This window comes from Podarcis muralis, chromosome 16, assembly GCF_964188315.1.
Source record: "Podarcis muralis chromosome 16, rPodMur119.hap1.1, whole genome shotgun sequence".
In the NCBI taxonomy this organism is placed as follows: Eukaryota; Metazoa; Chordata; class Lepidosauria; order Squamata; family Lacertidae; genus Podarcis; species Podarcis muralis.
The window spans coordinates 38322208-38337403 of record NC_135670.1 but is presented as its reverse complement, the minus strand read 5'-3'; the positions used below and the strand labels follow the sequence as shown (position 1 = coordinate 38337403).

The following is a 15196-nucleotide window of genomic DNA, read 5'->3' as shown; positions in this document are numbered from 1 at the left end:
TGATAAGGGAGGACCGGTCGGTACAAGGGATAGAGGTCGGAGTGAAACAATATAAACTGAAAGCTTTTGCAGATGATCTAGTTTTGACACTGCAGGAGCCAGAGTCCAGTACAAAAAGAGTTTTGGAACTTATATCTGAGTTTGGTCGGGTGGCGGGATTTAAGTTGAACAAACAAAAAACTAAGGTTCTGACCAAGAATTTGACACCTACAGAAACAGAGGGGTTTCAGAAAGAAACAGAATTAAGTGTGGTCAAAAAAGTGAAATACTTAGGGATCTATTTGTCTTCCAAAAATTTGAATTTATTTAAAGACAATTATGAGAAATGTTGGTTGGAAGTTAAAAAGGACTTAGAAATTTGGTCAAGATTGAAACTTTCCTTGTTGGGTAGAATCGCAGCTATAAAAATGAATGTATTGCCGAAAATGTTATTTTTGTTCCAAACCCTACAGATCGTGGACAGAGTGGAATGTTTTGGAAAATGGCAGAAGGACATATCTAAGTTTGTCTGGCAGGGCAAAAAGCCTCGAATAAAGTTTAAAATATTAACTGATTCGAAAGAAAGAGGAGGGTTTGGCCTGCCGGACTTGAGGTTGTACTATGAAGCTGCAGCCTTCTGCTGGCTGAAAGATTGGTTCTTGTTGGAAAACACTGATGTTCTAGATCTGGAAGGTTTTGACAATGCTTTTGGTTGGCATGCATACTTATGGTATGACAAGGTTAAAGTTCATAAACTGTTCAGAAGCCATATTGTCAGAAAAGCAATTTTTGCAGTCTGGTTGAAATACAAAGACTTATTAGAGAGCAAAACACCGAGGTGGTTATCACCGGTGGAGGCCAAGGCTCGAAAAAGACCCAATATGGAGGCCTATTGGCCGAAATATTGGGAATTAATTGAAAAAATTGGAGATAACTGGAAGTTGCAGAGTCAGGATAAACTAAAAAATAAGGTGCGAGATTGGTTACACTATGCTCAAATTCAAGAGGTTTTTAAAATGGACAAAAAAGTGGGTTTCCAGGTGGAAAAATCGAAATTAGAGATGGAATTGTTAGAATCAAAAACTAAGACACTTTCGAAAATGTATAACTTGCTGCTTAAATGGAATACACAGGATGAGACAGTTAAATCTGCCATGATAAAATGGGCACAGGATGTTGGACATAACATTATGTTTGAAGACTGGGAAAGGTTATGGAACACCGGAATGAAATTCACGGCATGTAGTGCCCTGAAGGAAAACATTATGAAAATGATATACCGGTGGTACATGACCCCAGTCAAGTTAGCTAAGATTCACCACCTGTCTGACAACAAATGTTGGAAGTGTAAGGAGGCAGAGGGGACCTTTTTCCATCTCTGGTGGACCTGCCCAAAAGTGAGGGCCTTCTGGGAAATGATTTATAATGAATTGAAAAAGGTATTTAGGTATACCTTTCCCAAGAAACCAGAGGCCTTCCTGCTGGGTATGGTGGACCAGAAAATGTCAAAGAAGGACAGAACTTTGTTTATGTACGCTAGCACAGCAGCAAGAATACTCATCGCAAAGAGTTGGAAGACACAAGATTTGCCCACGCTGGAGGAATGGCAGACGCAGTTGATGAACTACATGGAGATAGCTGAACTGACCGGCAGAATCCGAGATTTGGATCAAGAAACAATTGAGGGGGACTGGAAAAAATTTAAAGACTATTTGCAAAAATATTACAAGCTGTACGAATCCTAAGATAGTGCACGTTCAGGAAATGTCATGCTTTAGCAACTATGATTAAGTAAATGGTAAAATAAGTGATAAAAGAGAAAAGGAGACAAATTGAATTGAATATGTTATGTTTATTTTAAAGGTACTAAAACTGAGATATAATACATTGAATTTGGATACATAACAATTGAAAGTTACAGTGAGGTATGAAATAAGGTAACAAATTGCTGACATTGTCAATATAAAGAACGCAGATCCGGAAGGGGTGGGGAAGTCCAAATGTATCTATTTCTTTCTTTTTCTTTTTTTTCTGTGTGTGGTTTTTTTGTATTGTTAAAAAAGGAAAAATTGTTTCTTGTATCTATTGTATGTGTCTGCAATGTACAAAACTATGGAAAGAAACGCAATAAAAAATTTTATAAAAAAAAAAAATAAAGTAACCGTGGCCTGTCCTCCATTGTGGCACATCTGCCCACTGGATGACTTGGTGGAACTTTGGTAAGAGCAACGCTTTGAGGAGAGTAAGGTGAAAAAAGAGAGGCGCTGTGTCTGGTGGAGTTCTTAAGTGCTTTTTGTATTCTGGTTCTATCACCATCCATGTTACCATCCCTCCCCAGTCATGGCGAAATTGTTTTTTAAATATTGTTCTTGGGGCCGGTTTAAATACATTGTGGGAAACAGATTGCCTTTTCCCTTGTGGGCTTAATCACAACTAGGTAATCTCCATAGGCACCAAAATATGTGGGGATGGGGCTGAGGGGCCCTGCCAGGCCTCTTTGCAGCTGTGGTGGGCCCTACCAGGCCTCCCCACGCGGACGGTGGGCCTTGTTGAGCCTCACAGCCCTTTCCCCATGCATGTGACAGGCAGACCCAGTGCCTCTGGGCATCTCCAAGTTTGGGAGGGTCTTTTGACAATATGGCCTTGTGCATCCAACTCCTTGCTGCACTTTTCATAAGATGCTCAAGCAGCAAATTAATTTAAATTTTTTTTTTTTTGCATTTTCTATTTTACATAAACAAGTTAATTAAATACATAAATAAATAAATAATCCCTTTGACTTCCCACCCCCCGCATTGTGGATCTTAATGTAATGATTTTTCCCCTCTGCATCTCATAACTTTATTTTTATAAGTCCTTTGTCAATCCATAGTTCAAGTTTTTACTACAAGTTTTCTGTCAATCCCATCTATGTATGTAATTGTTTACAATAGATTATAAGCTTCCCCCATTCTTTATTAAAGACCTCTTCCTGGTTTCTAATTCTTCCTGTACGCTTTGCCATCTCAGCGTAGTCCATCATTTTTTGTTTGCCACTCTTCTTTGGTTGGAATTGTACCATTTTTATTAAGTCTGAAACCTGCTACCTCTCCGAATTCATAAATTTGTTCTAAAACCCAAGGTATGGATAGCACCACTTCATCAGGAAATGCCTTCAGCATGCATGCTCTCTGCCCCCATAGCAGCAAATTCAGTTGTAAGGTGCCCAATTTTAGTGCAGCAAGAAAGAGCATGAAGACCTTGCAACCCAGTTTATCCCCTTCTCCTCATTCTCCCCTGGGTTAAAAAGCCTATGCAAGCTGCTGGTCTCCTGCTGCTGGTATTCTAAACTCTATCCCCTGGTTTGTCTAATAAATGGTGATTTGTTTTAGAATACAGTTTCCCATCGTGGGAAGACATGTTTTAAGAATTGCTCAGGCAGAGTTTACCATTAAGCCATCAGGTGGGCTTCGGGTTCGTATAGCAGAGCCTGCCAGGGCCTTGTGAGCCACTCAGTCCTCTAGCTAATTCAGACAACTCGGCTGCTGGGCAAAAAGGAAAGAAAACGCAATGGGTACATTGAGGCCCCGCCACCCAATCATCCACACAGCCTGGAAACACATCGGTGGGTGAAAATTGGACTCAAGGAACGGCACAAAAGGTTTCCAGAAGTCTGGTCCAGTTAATTAACACGTCAAACTGGATTTCTCAGGGGATAATGTAGCGAATTAGAGAAAACGCAAAAGGGCAGCTTAGAGAGGACATCAGCTGCTGGGGGCTTTGGGGTAGAGTGGATTATCCTTTTCATTTTTTATTTTTTTTAACTTAGTGTGAAGTGAGGTCTTGTCCAGGCAAGTTAATTTATTTGTTTCCTTTGTTGTGTTTGCAAAATGTAGGCATTTGCTGTGATTGATCAGCCCCTCAGAGATTGCTTTATAACTACAAGGGCTTCTGGGTAGCGGCTTTATTCCAGAAGCCACTTGGGAAGTGAGGCTTAATTCTGGAGTTGGGCTGCACCAGGGCATGGCTTCCAAGATTGTAAGCAGTTTTGCATAGTCGTTAGAGCGTTGTGCTAGGGACCTGAGAGAGCTGGGTTTCAGCTCCCCACTCAGCCATGAAGCTCCCTGGGTACCCTGGGGCCTGTCACCCAACCTCCTCGCGAGCCATGAGGACTTTCCAGCTCTCTCCTGTCATTTCAGGTGAGAGTTGAATTATTCATTTGCCAGTGCCACATATATAGGGCAGTCATGCACAAGTGGGGAGATGCCTGTACTTAAACCTAGTTTAGGTTTTTTTTAAATAAAATAAAATAAAATAAAATAAAATAAATACTGAATTTATTATGTGTTTGTTAAATGGTTTGATTTTTGTCATTTTTTAATTTACTTACATGTATGCTGCATATTTGTTTTGGGAGGGGGGTGGCTTAACCCTTTGTTTCCCCCCCATTCTTGTCCCACTATCTAAATTCAAATAAAAAGCTTTCATTGATAGGCATGTGAACTTTTACGCCGTCACAAATAACAGGTGTGGGTTCCTGATTTGGGTAAGGAAACAAAAGCATAAAAGCCTTTATTCTCCTGACATGTCGGGTCCCAGTTTGGATCCCTCTGTACCTATTTCCTTTAAAAAAAAAAATTAAAAAGCCATTCAAGCAATTGCTAAGTGAGGGAACGGCAATTTGTCTAACTTGGCCTTCAGAGCGTAGCCCTCAGTAAAGTTGCTGTTTTACTTTCTCCTCTGCTACAGGCAGTTTATTGTGGACATTAAAATCAAAACAGAATTTGTTTCACAAAGGGTTCCTGTTATTTCCAGGTGTTTTTTTTACATTCCCTCACACACACAAAGGGTAACAGGTTTAAAACCTGGAACATTTATTCCTTATTTTAATTAGCATAGACTGTGCTCGTCATATGATTTGCCAGGGACAAGCGCTCCGTCCCTTCCTCTGCCTGTGTGCAAGGCCTGAGCAGAACCAAGTGGAGAGGATACATCAGCTGGTGTGAAACCCCTAGGAGATTTTGTGACTAAGCCTCTTGAATTACTGGAATAAAAGGCAAAGAGTTTGCTACAAGGAGTGTGCGATGGAGGTAAATTTAGGCCTGGAATGACAGGAAGGGAGAGGTAATGGAAACTGGTATCTGAAATTGGAAAGCAGTGGGCATATCAATTACCCAAGGAAGATTGGTTTGGCTGCAGAACTGAGGGAATGAGGCCACAATAAAAACAAGATGACAAGGAATGGAGACCAATCCAGAGAGAGATTCCTCAGAGACAAAGGTTTATGAAATGGAATTTTAATAGCACAACAGAAATCAGGGCAGGGCTGGCCATTATGTGCTGACTTCCCCATGCCTGCAAACTGGAATTCATGCAATTGTGCTTTTCTCTAATAACATATCTTTGCTATCGGCCTATTGCCTTGAATGTATCTGGTTATCTTTCTAATTTCCCAGAGCTCAGAATACAATAGGCCAATGTGGTGCAGTCCAGATGTTGCTGGACTACTGCTCCCATCATCCATGGCAGCTAGTCAAGTTGGATGGGGCTGATGGGAATTGGAGTCCAGCACTAACTTGAGGGTCACGGTTGCCCCATCTCTGACAACTCTCCCATATTTAGTGGCAAACATGTGGCTTTAAAAACAATCACATTTATTGTGGTTTTGAAAACTGCATCTCCTACCCTTGCTTTGTCCCACTTGGATTCATTTTACACACACCTTTCCTGAAATAATCATTATTGCCAACTGGCTGAGAAGTAGAGCTGGGTCTGGAAGCCTCAAATGAAAACATGGGCTAAGCAGCAGTGTGAATGCTCACTTACCTTACCTATAACCCCAGAATTAGCCAAGGAAGTGGGTCCCATGCCCTAAATTATGCCCTAACGGTTCAGGTGGCAAATAGCGAGAACTACGAACTTGGACAGTGTCGAATTCGTGGAAGCTAACAGCGGCTACTAGTCTCAATGGCGATGGAGATAGCCTCAGAATGTTAGTTGCTGGGAATTGCAGCCTGGTGTACTGGTTAGAGGTCTTTCTCAACTTTGGGTCCTCCAAAGTTGTTGAACTACAACTTCAATCACTGTTGGCCCTTCTCACTAGGGATTATGGGAGTTGTAGCTCAACAACATTTTGGGACCCAAGGTTGAAAAAGGCTGGGTTAATGTGTTGGACTAGGACCGGGAGACCCAGGATCATAGAATCATAGTATTGTAGAGCTGGAGGGGACCCTGTTAAGGTCAGCCTGAATTCCTATTCTGTCTTCTGTGGCATTAGGTACCCCTTCCAGTTTGGTGTCACTTGTAGAGTTCATGAGCACCCCCTCAATTTCTTTGTCTGATGGGCGCAGAACCCTTTGGCAGCCTGCTTGCCACTTTTTTTCCAGGATGATGAGGATCCATTAATGAGTATTCTGGGTTTGGCCAGTCAGCCTAATAAATCCACCTAATAGCAAGCCCAAAGAGGGAGGCAGCTACCTATGAGAATCAAAACATCACTTTGAGACAAATCCCTGCACAGCCAGGGTGCTCACTGGGTGACACTGGGCAAGCCAAGCTCTCTCAGCCTATTACTAGTATTACTATTTAGGAAATTTCTATACTACTCTTAATTCAAGGATCACAGGACAATATACACTATTAAAACATAAAAATGCATAACATAGTAAGAAACAAAAACAATACCCCACAGCTTAAGAGACTGTTTAATTCGCCAAAGACCTAACCCACTTCACAGGGTGGGCAAAGGGGTGAACTGTGTGGGCTACTTTGAGCTCCCTGGAGGATGGGTGGGATAGAAAGATAATAAACAAAAAACCGTTCTGCTTATGGGCTTCCCTAGTTGGCCGCCGCAGGAGTTTGATGCTGGACTAGATGGTCAGATTGAGCAGGGCTGCCCTCAGGGCAAGGAAGAAGAGGAGGAGTTTGGATTTGATATCCCGCCTTTCACTCCGTCTCAAAGCGGCTAACATTCTCCTTTCCCTTCCTCCCCCACAACAAACACTCTGTGAGGTGAGTGGGGCTGAGAGACTTCAGAGAAGTGTGACTGGCCCAAGGTCACCCAGCCGCTGCATGTGGAGGAGCAGAAACACGAACCCAGTTCACCAGATTACGAGACTACTGCTCTTAACCACTACACCACACTGGCTCTCACTGGCAAGAACATCAGTGCCCTGTTCAGCACCAGCAGATCACCAAAGCAAGTGAGCCACCACAAAATGGCCAGTGGGTTGCATCAAAAGTAATTAATAAAATATTGCTTATCTGTGGTGCTGGTGGAAGGCTGGAATAAAAAGTTACACAGCTGATTTTTTTAAGACAAATGAAAACATTTGGCTGATTTGCGCCAAGTCTCCAAGGAGAAAAATAAATAACAATTTACATTAACTGTATGTATTTATAATGTATGAAAGCGCTCCACTGGGGACAGAGACAGGCCTGCACTTGTGACTTGCCTCTCTGCTGCACATCTATAGCACTCGGGCTCAGACTAAAGTGTGAACACAGCCGCTGGCACTTAATTGATGCCATTGGCCTCCCTTAGCAAAGTCTGGGTAACCTTTGCCACAAGCATCTCCAAGATGTCCGGAGGGATCTGTGAGTCAGTTTTCCATTTCCAGTTCATAGATATTTTTGTAATTTACTGTTAAAGGTGTCTTTTGCTTTTCATTTATAAATCTCAAAGACGGTTCACAATTTAAAGCTAGTTGTTTTGCTTTGGGTGCTATTATAAAGCATTAACTCACTTAGGGATGCAAGCGCAAATTCAACAGGAAACGAAGGCTGCCATTACAAGGTGTGTCTGAACCCACCTGGGTATGCAGGACTTGTGTGCAATGGAGAGGCAGTTTGCTCAGCAGAAAGGGTCAGCGGGAGCATTTGTCTTGGGAAGGAAATAATGCAGAATAATCTAGCTGCTTTGGAGCCCCACTCAGGTCCTGCTTGCAGGCTTCCCATTGGGGAATCTGATTGGTCAGTAAGAAGAGGAGGCTGAGTTTAGATGGGCTTTTCTTAGCAGCCGGCCTTTTGTCCATAAGAACCTTAGAAATAGGCACAGAGTAAATAAATAGCAGGAACCTGCTGGTACTTTGATTTATGGTGCCAAAATGTTACGGATTTTCTCACGTGAGAAGGCAAGGTCTCCAGCCTGGTTGATATACAGCAGAGGGACGGGGAGCACTCTTACAAGTGTCCTTCTTGGTGTTCAAACCTGCTCCCTTGAGCCACCATCCTCTGAAATTGGAAGAAGAGTTTGGATTTGAGATCCAGCCTTATCACTACCCAAAGGAGTCTCAAAGTGGCTAACATTCTCCTTTCCCTTCCTCCCCCACAACAAACACTGTGAGTTGAGTGGGGCTGAGAGACTTCAGAGAAGTGTGACTAGCCCAAGGTCAGCTTCTTTTGTTCTTAGATCTCTCAAGAGGTCAATAGCTACATTTGTTGGCATCTGTCTGTCTCAAGACATACGCTGCCAGAAGGCGGTGTAAAAGGAACCATGCAACCATCTGAGGGACTCCACTCTGGATTTGTGTAGGGTTTACTCCTTAGCCTTTTTTCCTCTCCCGATATCCTGCAAGGTACAAATTTGGCTACCTTATACCTCCAAATATCACAAGAGTCAAACAATAACATTTAGAAGAGTTCAAGCACCCACTTGGACATGTTCACTCCAGAGAGTTCAGTATGCTCAGGATTACGGCCTAAGGGGATGTAGCCTGTATTTCAGTGTCTCCAAATGGTGCTGCTAAGATGACGAAGGCAGCAGGGAGGGAAGAAACAATATCAAGTGTACTTGGGGACACACTTCGTTAAATTTTATGACGACCAATTCAGAAATGCTGTTAGCAGCACCTGCTACCGTAGAACATTTTATCAAGGAAGAGAGGCCTTTGTGGGATCTTCTATTTAAATGATTATAGCAATAGTTATTTCTAAATGATTCCAGGTGGAGTCTTTAATTGGAAAATATGGAAGGTGGGGGGGGGGTGCCAATGACTTTCTTTTATTGATTCTTCTTTAAGTCAATTGGAAAAGTAAGATTCAAGGGAAACAGCAGGGTTCTGCATTTTAGACTACGACAGATCTGTGGGGTGGAGAAGGCTAATTTGCTAAGTTCTATAAATAACTATCGCTTAATTACAGATGCAGCCCTATATGCTGCTTCACTGGGTGCCTTGACTATTGGAGGGAGAGAGAAAGAAAGCAAAAGTGCCAAGGGACACAAACTGCTAGGAAGATAGCAACCATATGGTTGCTATCAGGGCCAGAGAAGCCTCTTAATGGCGCTGCTTAGGCGCTTTTGCCCATAGTTGCTGATGAGCAAGGAGCTGCATACTTTCTCTTTTGGTGGGTAATGATGAAAAACTTGATCATGCAAAGGTCTTCATGCTTTGTGGAGCCACCCCAAGTAGCCAGAAATAAAAGTTACGCCTCCCCAGTAATGTTTCCACTGAGATCCACCCCCCCACAAATGACAGACAACTTCATTTTAGACAATTCAGTTTTAATTAATATTTCAGTGACAAAACATGCAAAATAAAAACTCTTTTAAAAAAGAGAAACATTATTTTTGCCTTTCTAAAACCCCTTGCTGTGCATACTGTTATTTAAACTGACATTTGCAAACTGGACTTGTGCAGCTGTGGAAAATACTGTGCTGCAATTGAGCAAGAAGTTTAAGAAAGGATATGCAATTTCTGAACTACAAGGTGTGTAGCATTCACTTCACAACAAGAAGCTATGTGTGCGTCATGTTTAGCATAAATGAAAATTCAATACTTCATTGTAACCTACTTTGCAAGACAGGCTACAAGCTCTATGAAAACAGTGAGCCTGGTGCACCACAAAATCGATTTCAGCATGATCACATTTTGAAAATAAGCTGCTCCTGTTCTTATAAAGAATTCATGTTCAAGGTTTCAAAAAAACTATTAACACTTCTTCAAAAGTAGCAAAATACAGAATTGACAGATTGATCCCTTCAGGTGTAACAAAAATAGGTTTTAAAATATATGTGGCTCAATACAAAATAGTGTGTAAAGGGTAACATGATTGCAAAACTGCTGCACAGGGCTTACAAAAGATACAAAACGATTTGCATTTTCAGAGTGCATAATTATTATACTTTTAGTGCAAACAAAAGGATATCTAAATTTAAACAGAGACATCTCAAATATTTGCAGAGGTACGTAAAACATGAAATCTCTTCAGGATCATGCGGATTGAGCCCAGTTCTCTATTGACCCTTTCCAAGCGATCTTCCAAGGCTTCCTAAACAAAATATTCAAACACACACATTAAAGACCAGGAAAAGGCAAAACCCAGCTCTTCTAAAATGGAAACTCTGTATGTACTCTTTTACCCCACAAGAACAACCCAGTTAGAAATTTTGCTGCCCACTGGGGGAAATGTGAGAATCCCAACCACCTCCAAATTGTTTTTCATTTACCGTATTTTTCGCCCCATAGGATGCACCAGCCCATAAGGCGCACCTAGTTTTTTTGGGGGGGGGGAATAAAGGGGGGGGGATTTATTTCCCTCCCAGGCACGGGGCTGGGGCGGGGGAAGCCTGAGCTTCCCCCAACCCCAGCCCCCAGAACAGGCAGCTCTCCGCAAGCTGTGGGAGCCCAGCGCTGGGCTCCCACGGCTTGCGGAGAGCTGCACGAAGCCTGGAGAGCGAGAGGGGTCGGTGCGCACCGACCCCTCTCGCTCTCCAGGCTTCAGCGAAAGCCTGCATTCGCCCCATAGGATGCACACACATTTCCCCTTCATTTTTGGAGGGGAAAAAGTGCGTCCTATAGGGCAAAAAATACGGTAGTTTGTAAGATTCTGCAGTGGCAAATATCCCTCATAAAGGCTAAAGGGACATCCTTCAACTCCACTGTGAACAAAGCATGAATACAAAAAACTGTGCTTGAGACAAATATAAAAATAAATCTGCAGTGGTTTATTCCCACATGGAAGTCAAACATTAGAACTCCCAGATGAGGCACATGCTTAGAAGAGAGAAGGGAAATATACTTTTAGTATCGTTTTCAGTTCCGCGCAAGATTCAACTTTCCCCCTCCCCATCAGGATTTCAACATGAGAATTTAAACCTGATTTAGTCTTGCCTGCAGAGTCATTCTCCCTCCAGCACAAGGTATTCGACTCAGCTGGGACTCAATCTGGGAAAACAAAATAAATGCCAGTGAAAATTATGAAAGCTACAAGAGTTGGAATAAAACTACCTTGGAATTTCATCTGCAAGGAAGCCACAAACTACTTTTCCAGCTCAACAGATCTTAGGATAGTACCATCCCGGGTTGTGTTAACAGATATGCCCACATCAGGATATCCCATTTCACTTCCCATTTGAAGTTTTATTACCCCAAAAGGCAGTTTTGAAATAGATACAACCACTGGGTGGCTTGAAACAAGAAGTGCTGCTTTGCATCAGCCCAGGTCCTGTTCAGGGTCATAGCCAGTTAATTCAGCCAAACAGGGTAAAGGCTTCCCATTCCACTTCCTGCCCCTCAGTTCTCCTTTCCTTTTTCAAAAGCCACTCTACAGTTTGTAGCTCAGACCTTACTGGGCAATTATTTTGCGGAGGGTTGCCCCTTATCTGCAAGCCTTGGGGTTTCCCCAAGCATACATAAAACTTTCCTCTTGTTTCTCAGTGGCTGTGTTTCAATCTTGCTGTCATTCATACAAATCTGAAGATATACTGGGGTAGAAAGGTGGAGAGGGCACAGAACAAACCCAAGTGACATCGCAGCAAACATAGGCTTGCCCACATTGACACTATTCAAATTAGAAGAGGGCATTGCCACACTTCATTCTTGGTTGAGGCAAGCCAAATTTACTTGGCATGGGTGCAACCGTAACCCGGCTTAAAAAACAGATAACCAAGTTTATCATACTTGCCTCCTTTTCCTTGAGCAAGAATGAATTCTGCTGAGACCATGTATTTTGCTTAGTAGGCATTTAAGACCATACTGTGAGATAAAGAATATCAGAACAGAAGTCATGGATGAGGCCAAAGGCCCACCTAACATAACACACTGTAATCACAGCAGCCAACCAGATGCCTCTGGGAAGCCCACACACAGGACCTGAGTGCAGCAGTGCTCTCCTCACTTGCAATTCCCAACTACTGGAATTCAGAGACATACTGCCTTGGATGAAGTTTCTGATACTGAATTTTAATATTAATATACAGTACCTTAAAGACAGGTACTCCAGTGGTAGACCTTTTTCCAAAACACAGATCTTTAACAAGAAATGTAGGAAGTCAAAGCACTTGGTTTCTACCTGCTGCTTTTCCTGTGTGAGCTCATCAAAGAGTCTCTCTGTTTCGGTCAATGTCTTAATCCTTGACATGTATTTGAACTCCATCTCATAAGGTGCTGGTGCTGCTGAAGACAGGCTTGTATGCACAGAGCTCTCGTCTTCCCACGTTCGCCCTGCCACACCTATCTTTGCTCCTGCATGCAAGGAATCTGTGGAAGAGGAAGGCTTTGCACGGCTGCCTTTGCCAGGGCCAACGTGCTCCAGTTCTGTCCCACCACCAAAAAGAAAAGAGCAGAAATCAGATTTTAAGCTCTTCATGGAAAAATTATTAGTACATAGAATATATTGGACCAGCAAGAAAAAACTGAACATGAACATCTTCTGACTTCAGCAAAGCCCTCAAGAAGGTCTCGGACACTTTGAATTTAGTCAGCTCCATGGCATGTGGCAAAGTCTTTTGGAGCATGTAGCATCTTCTGAGAGTCAAATCACCAGCAAAAAAACAACAACCCAATAAATGATTTTGGAGGCATGTTTCCAAAGAGCCTCTTTGATTTCTCTCCAATGCTATGCCACGGACTCAAGGCAAATTATAGCACCTCTGAACTGAGTAGCTAACCAAAAAAAAGTCAACACACAAACATGTAAAATAAGTAAGTAAGTAAGTAAGTAAGTAAGTAAGTAAGTAAGTAAGTAAATAAATAAATAGATTACCTACCTTAGAGCTGGGTCCAGACTAAAGCTGCAGTTCTAATCCTGTTTACCAGGAAGTAAGCCCCACTGTATTCAATGGGACTTACAACTGACAGGCTCTATTCTCAGGGCTCCCACAAGTGCAACGGAGCCCTCATCCTGCCTCGCAAGCCAGAGGCAAAGTGGAGGTTCTGCTACACTTCTCCGCTGAGGGGCAAGCAGCCAGGCACCCCTGAACGGAGAAGTTTAAAGCAGCCGCCTGCCCGCACAAGCAGCTGAGGCAGGAACAAGCTATATCGGCCCCAGATGATGTAGCTTGTTCCTCCCTCAGCAGTATGAGGGCCAGAGGCGATGGCTGCTTCACCTGGCAGTATATTGCAGGTGAAACGGCCACTGCTCCTGAGCCGCTCTGCCACCAGTGCCTGGCTGTAGCTTGTATCTCCCTCACGTGCTGGTGGCACTCAGCAGATGTGGTTTCACCCACAATATACTGCCAGGTGAAGCAGTCATCATGGTCTGGCCCTCATAGCAGTCCTGGGCAATGTATCAATACATTGCCCAGGCCTAGAACTGTGCAATTAATTTACTCTGGATCCAACCCTATATATTTAATCCTGAAAAACATAAAACATAGCTGATGTAAATTCAAAAGCCTTTATTACTCAAGAGCGGCAGAGATTAATTAAAACAGGAGCCCCAAAATGCAAATTGTGCCACAGGTTTTGTCAATTTAATTTAATCTCTGAAAAATTTAAACAGTAGAATTTTATAAAGAAGAATTTATATATATATATATATGATAATTACTATTTCTAAGTATAGTAAGTGAAGAGTTACTTCTGGGTTTGATCTTACAGCATTTAAAAATGTTAAATCTCTATTGTTATGGTTCAAGAGTTGTTAAAAACAGACATTACATGTGTTCATGTTTAAACTTACAATTCAGTGAAATTTTAAAACCAATTGCATGAGACCAATCTGTCTCATGTAACCATATAAACAGACAGAGAAAAGTGCCAAAATCCACAGAAACAGACTGAAGGAGAGAGACTCCAAACAGGATGTTGCTCCAAGCTGAGACAGCAAATGAACTGAACCTCAAGATCAGAAAAGTATTTTGTGGGAGCTTTGGGCATTTCCTGCCTCTGAGCTGCAGGGTGGGCAACACAACCCACTTGGAGACCTGTTACATCCCGAGGTAAGTAGACCATTCTTATATTTATAGTTCTCTTGATCATGTCTGATGTCAACAGCAAAAGCGACTATCAACTTTTATACTTCTAGACAGCATCTGCTGGGTACAGCTGCAAAGAGGCAGGGGTTGGAAATGCAAAAGAATATTTATTCCAAGGAACAGAATCCTAGCTACTGTGAAGTGTTACCTTCAGTATCACCTACTGAGCGAAACTGGAGCCTTTTCCTTGGATTGCTGTATTGCGATGTAGGTGTGGGAGCAGTTTCCAATTCATCAAGCAGAATATCAAATCTAGTATTTTAGGGAGAAAAGACACAAAAGCACTTGTAAAATATTTCTCAGTTTCCACATCACTGAGTCCTGGTGAGATTTACCCCTTGTGGTCACAGGAAATGGCTAAATGGAAGGATTCCAAAGGCCATTTCTGGTCAGTTAAAAAAGGAAGGAAGAAAAACAACAACTAAATGTGAGCTTGAGAAATAAGACTAAGGTCTGCTTGTGCAAAATTCTTACTTGAATGGCAATTGCTCCAATCCAGTAAATGCAAGCCACAGGTGGACTGGCAGTATAAGCTATATCCAAAGCTTGCTGAGTAAGGGACAACAACAAAGTAATGTAAGAGCAATTGTTTCGTGCATTTTCCTACAATGGAGGTGGCTGTCCTCCCAAAGGGTTACTACTCCTCCTATCTCCAAAACAAAGGGTCATTCCATCCTCCATCATCGTTACTGACACACAGGTTCAGGAAAGCAGCCTGTCCATTGTGTATCCAGGGATGCAGAAGCAGATGAGCAGCTTTTTGTTGCTCCTGTGGTTTGTTTTATACAACTATTTGTGCAGATTGTGAAAATATTTTTAACACCACACAAACCCAACTCTCTCCCCTACAGCCCTTAAATGAGTATTGACAGACAGTTACCTTGTCACCATGTTCTCAGTTTTGCTGAGCAAGTGGCTAAATCCTGGAGACAGGTTCTCTTTTGGAGACCGCTTTGGGCTGTAGGTCACAGCAACTGGAGTCAACATTATCTCTCTCCTTGCTGCCAAGAGAAATAGCTTATTAGAATTTAGTTATGTCTT

The 15196-nt window shown here is 42.5% G+C and overlaps 1 protein-coding gene across 10 annotated transcripts in view; it reads right to left on the bottom strand.

Annotated features, from left to right (window-relative positions):
* Nucleotides 1-9443: 9443 nt before the first annotated feature.
* Nucleotides 9444-15196, bottom strand: part of MPHOSPH9 (M-phase phosphoprotein 9) — a 43859-nt gene continuing 38106 nt past the window's right edge. For 9 of the 10 annotated variants that reach the window (XM_077920819.1, XM_077920821.1, XM_077920823.1 and 6 more), the window contains 5 exons: nucleotides 15036-15156; nucleotides 14304-14407; nucleotides 12250-12494; nucleotides 11055-11123; nucleotides 9444-10227 (listed from right to left, as the gene is read on the bottom strand). In XM_077920819.1, the coding sequence (XP_077776945.1) occupies nucleotides 10126-10227; nucleotides 11055-11123; nucleotides 12250-12494; nucleotides 14304-14407; nucleotides 15036-15156 (641 nt within the window). In that variant the 3' untranslated portion in view covers nucleotides 9444-10125. The remainder of the gene's footprint in view (nucleotides 10228-11054; nucleotides 11124-12249; nucleotides 12495-14303; nucleotides 14408-15035; nucleotides 15157-15196) is intronic. The other variant, XM_077920824.1, reaches the window with a different exon arrangement.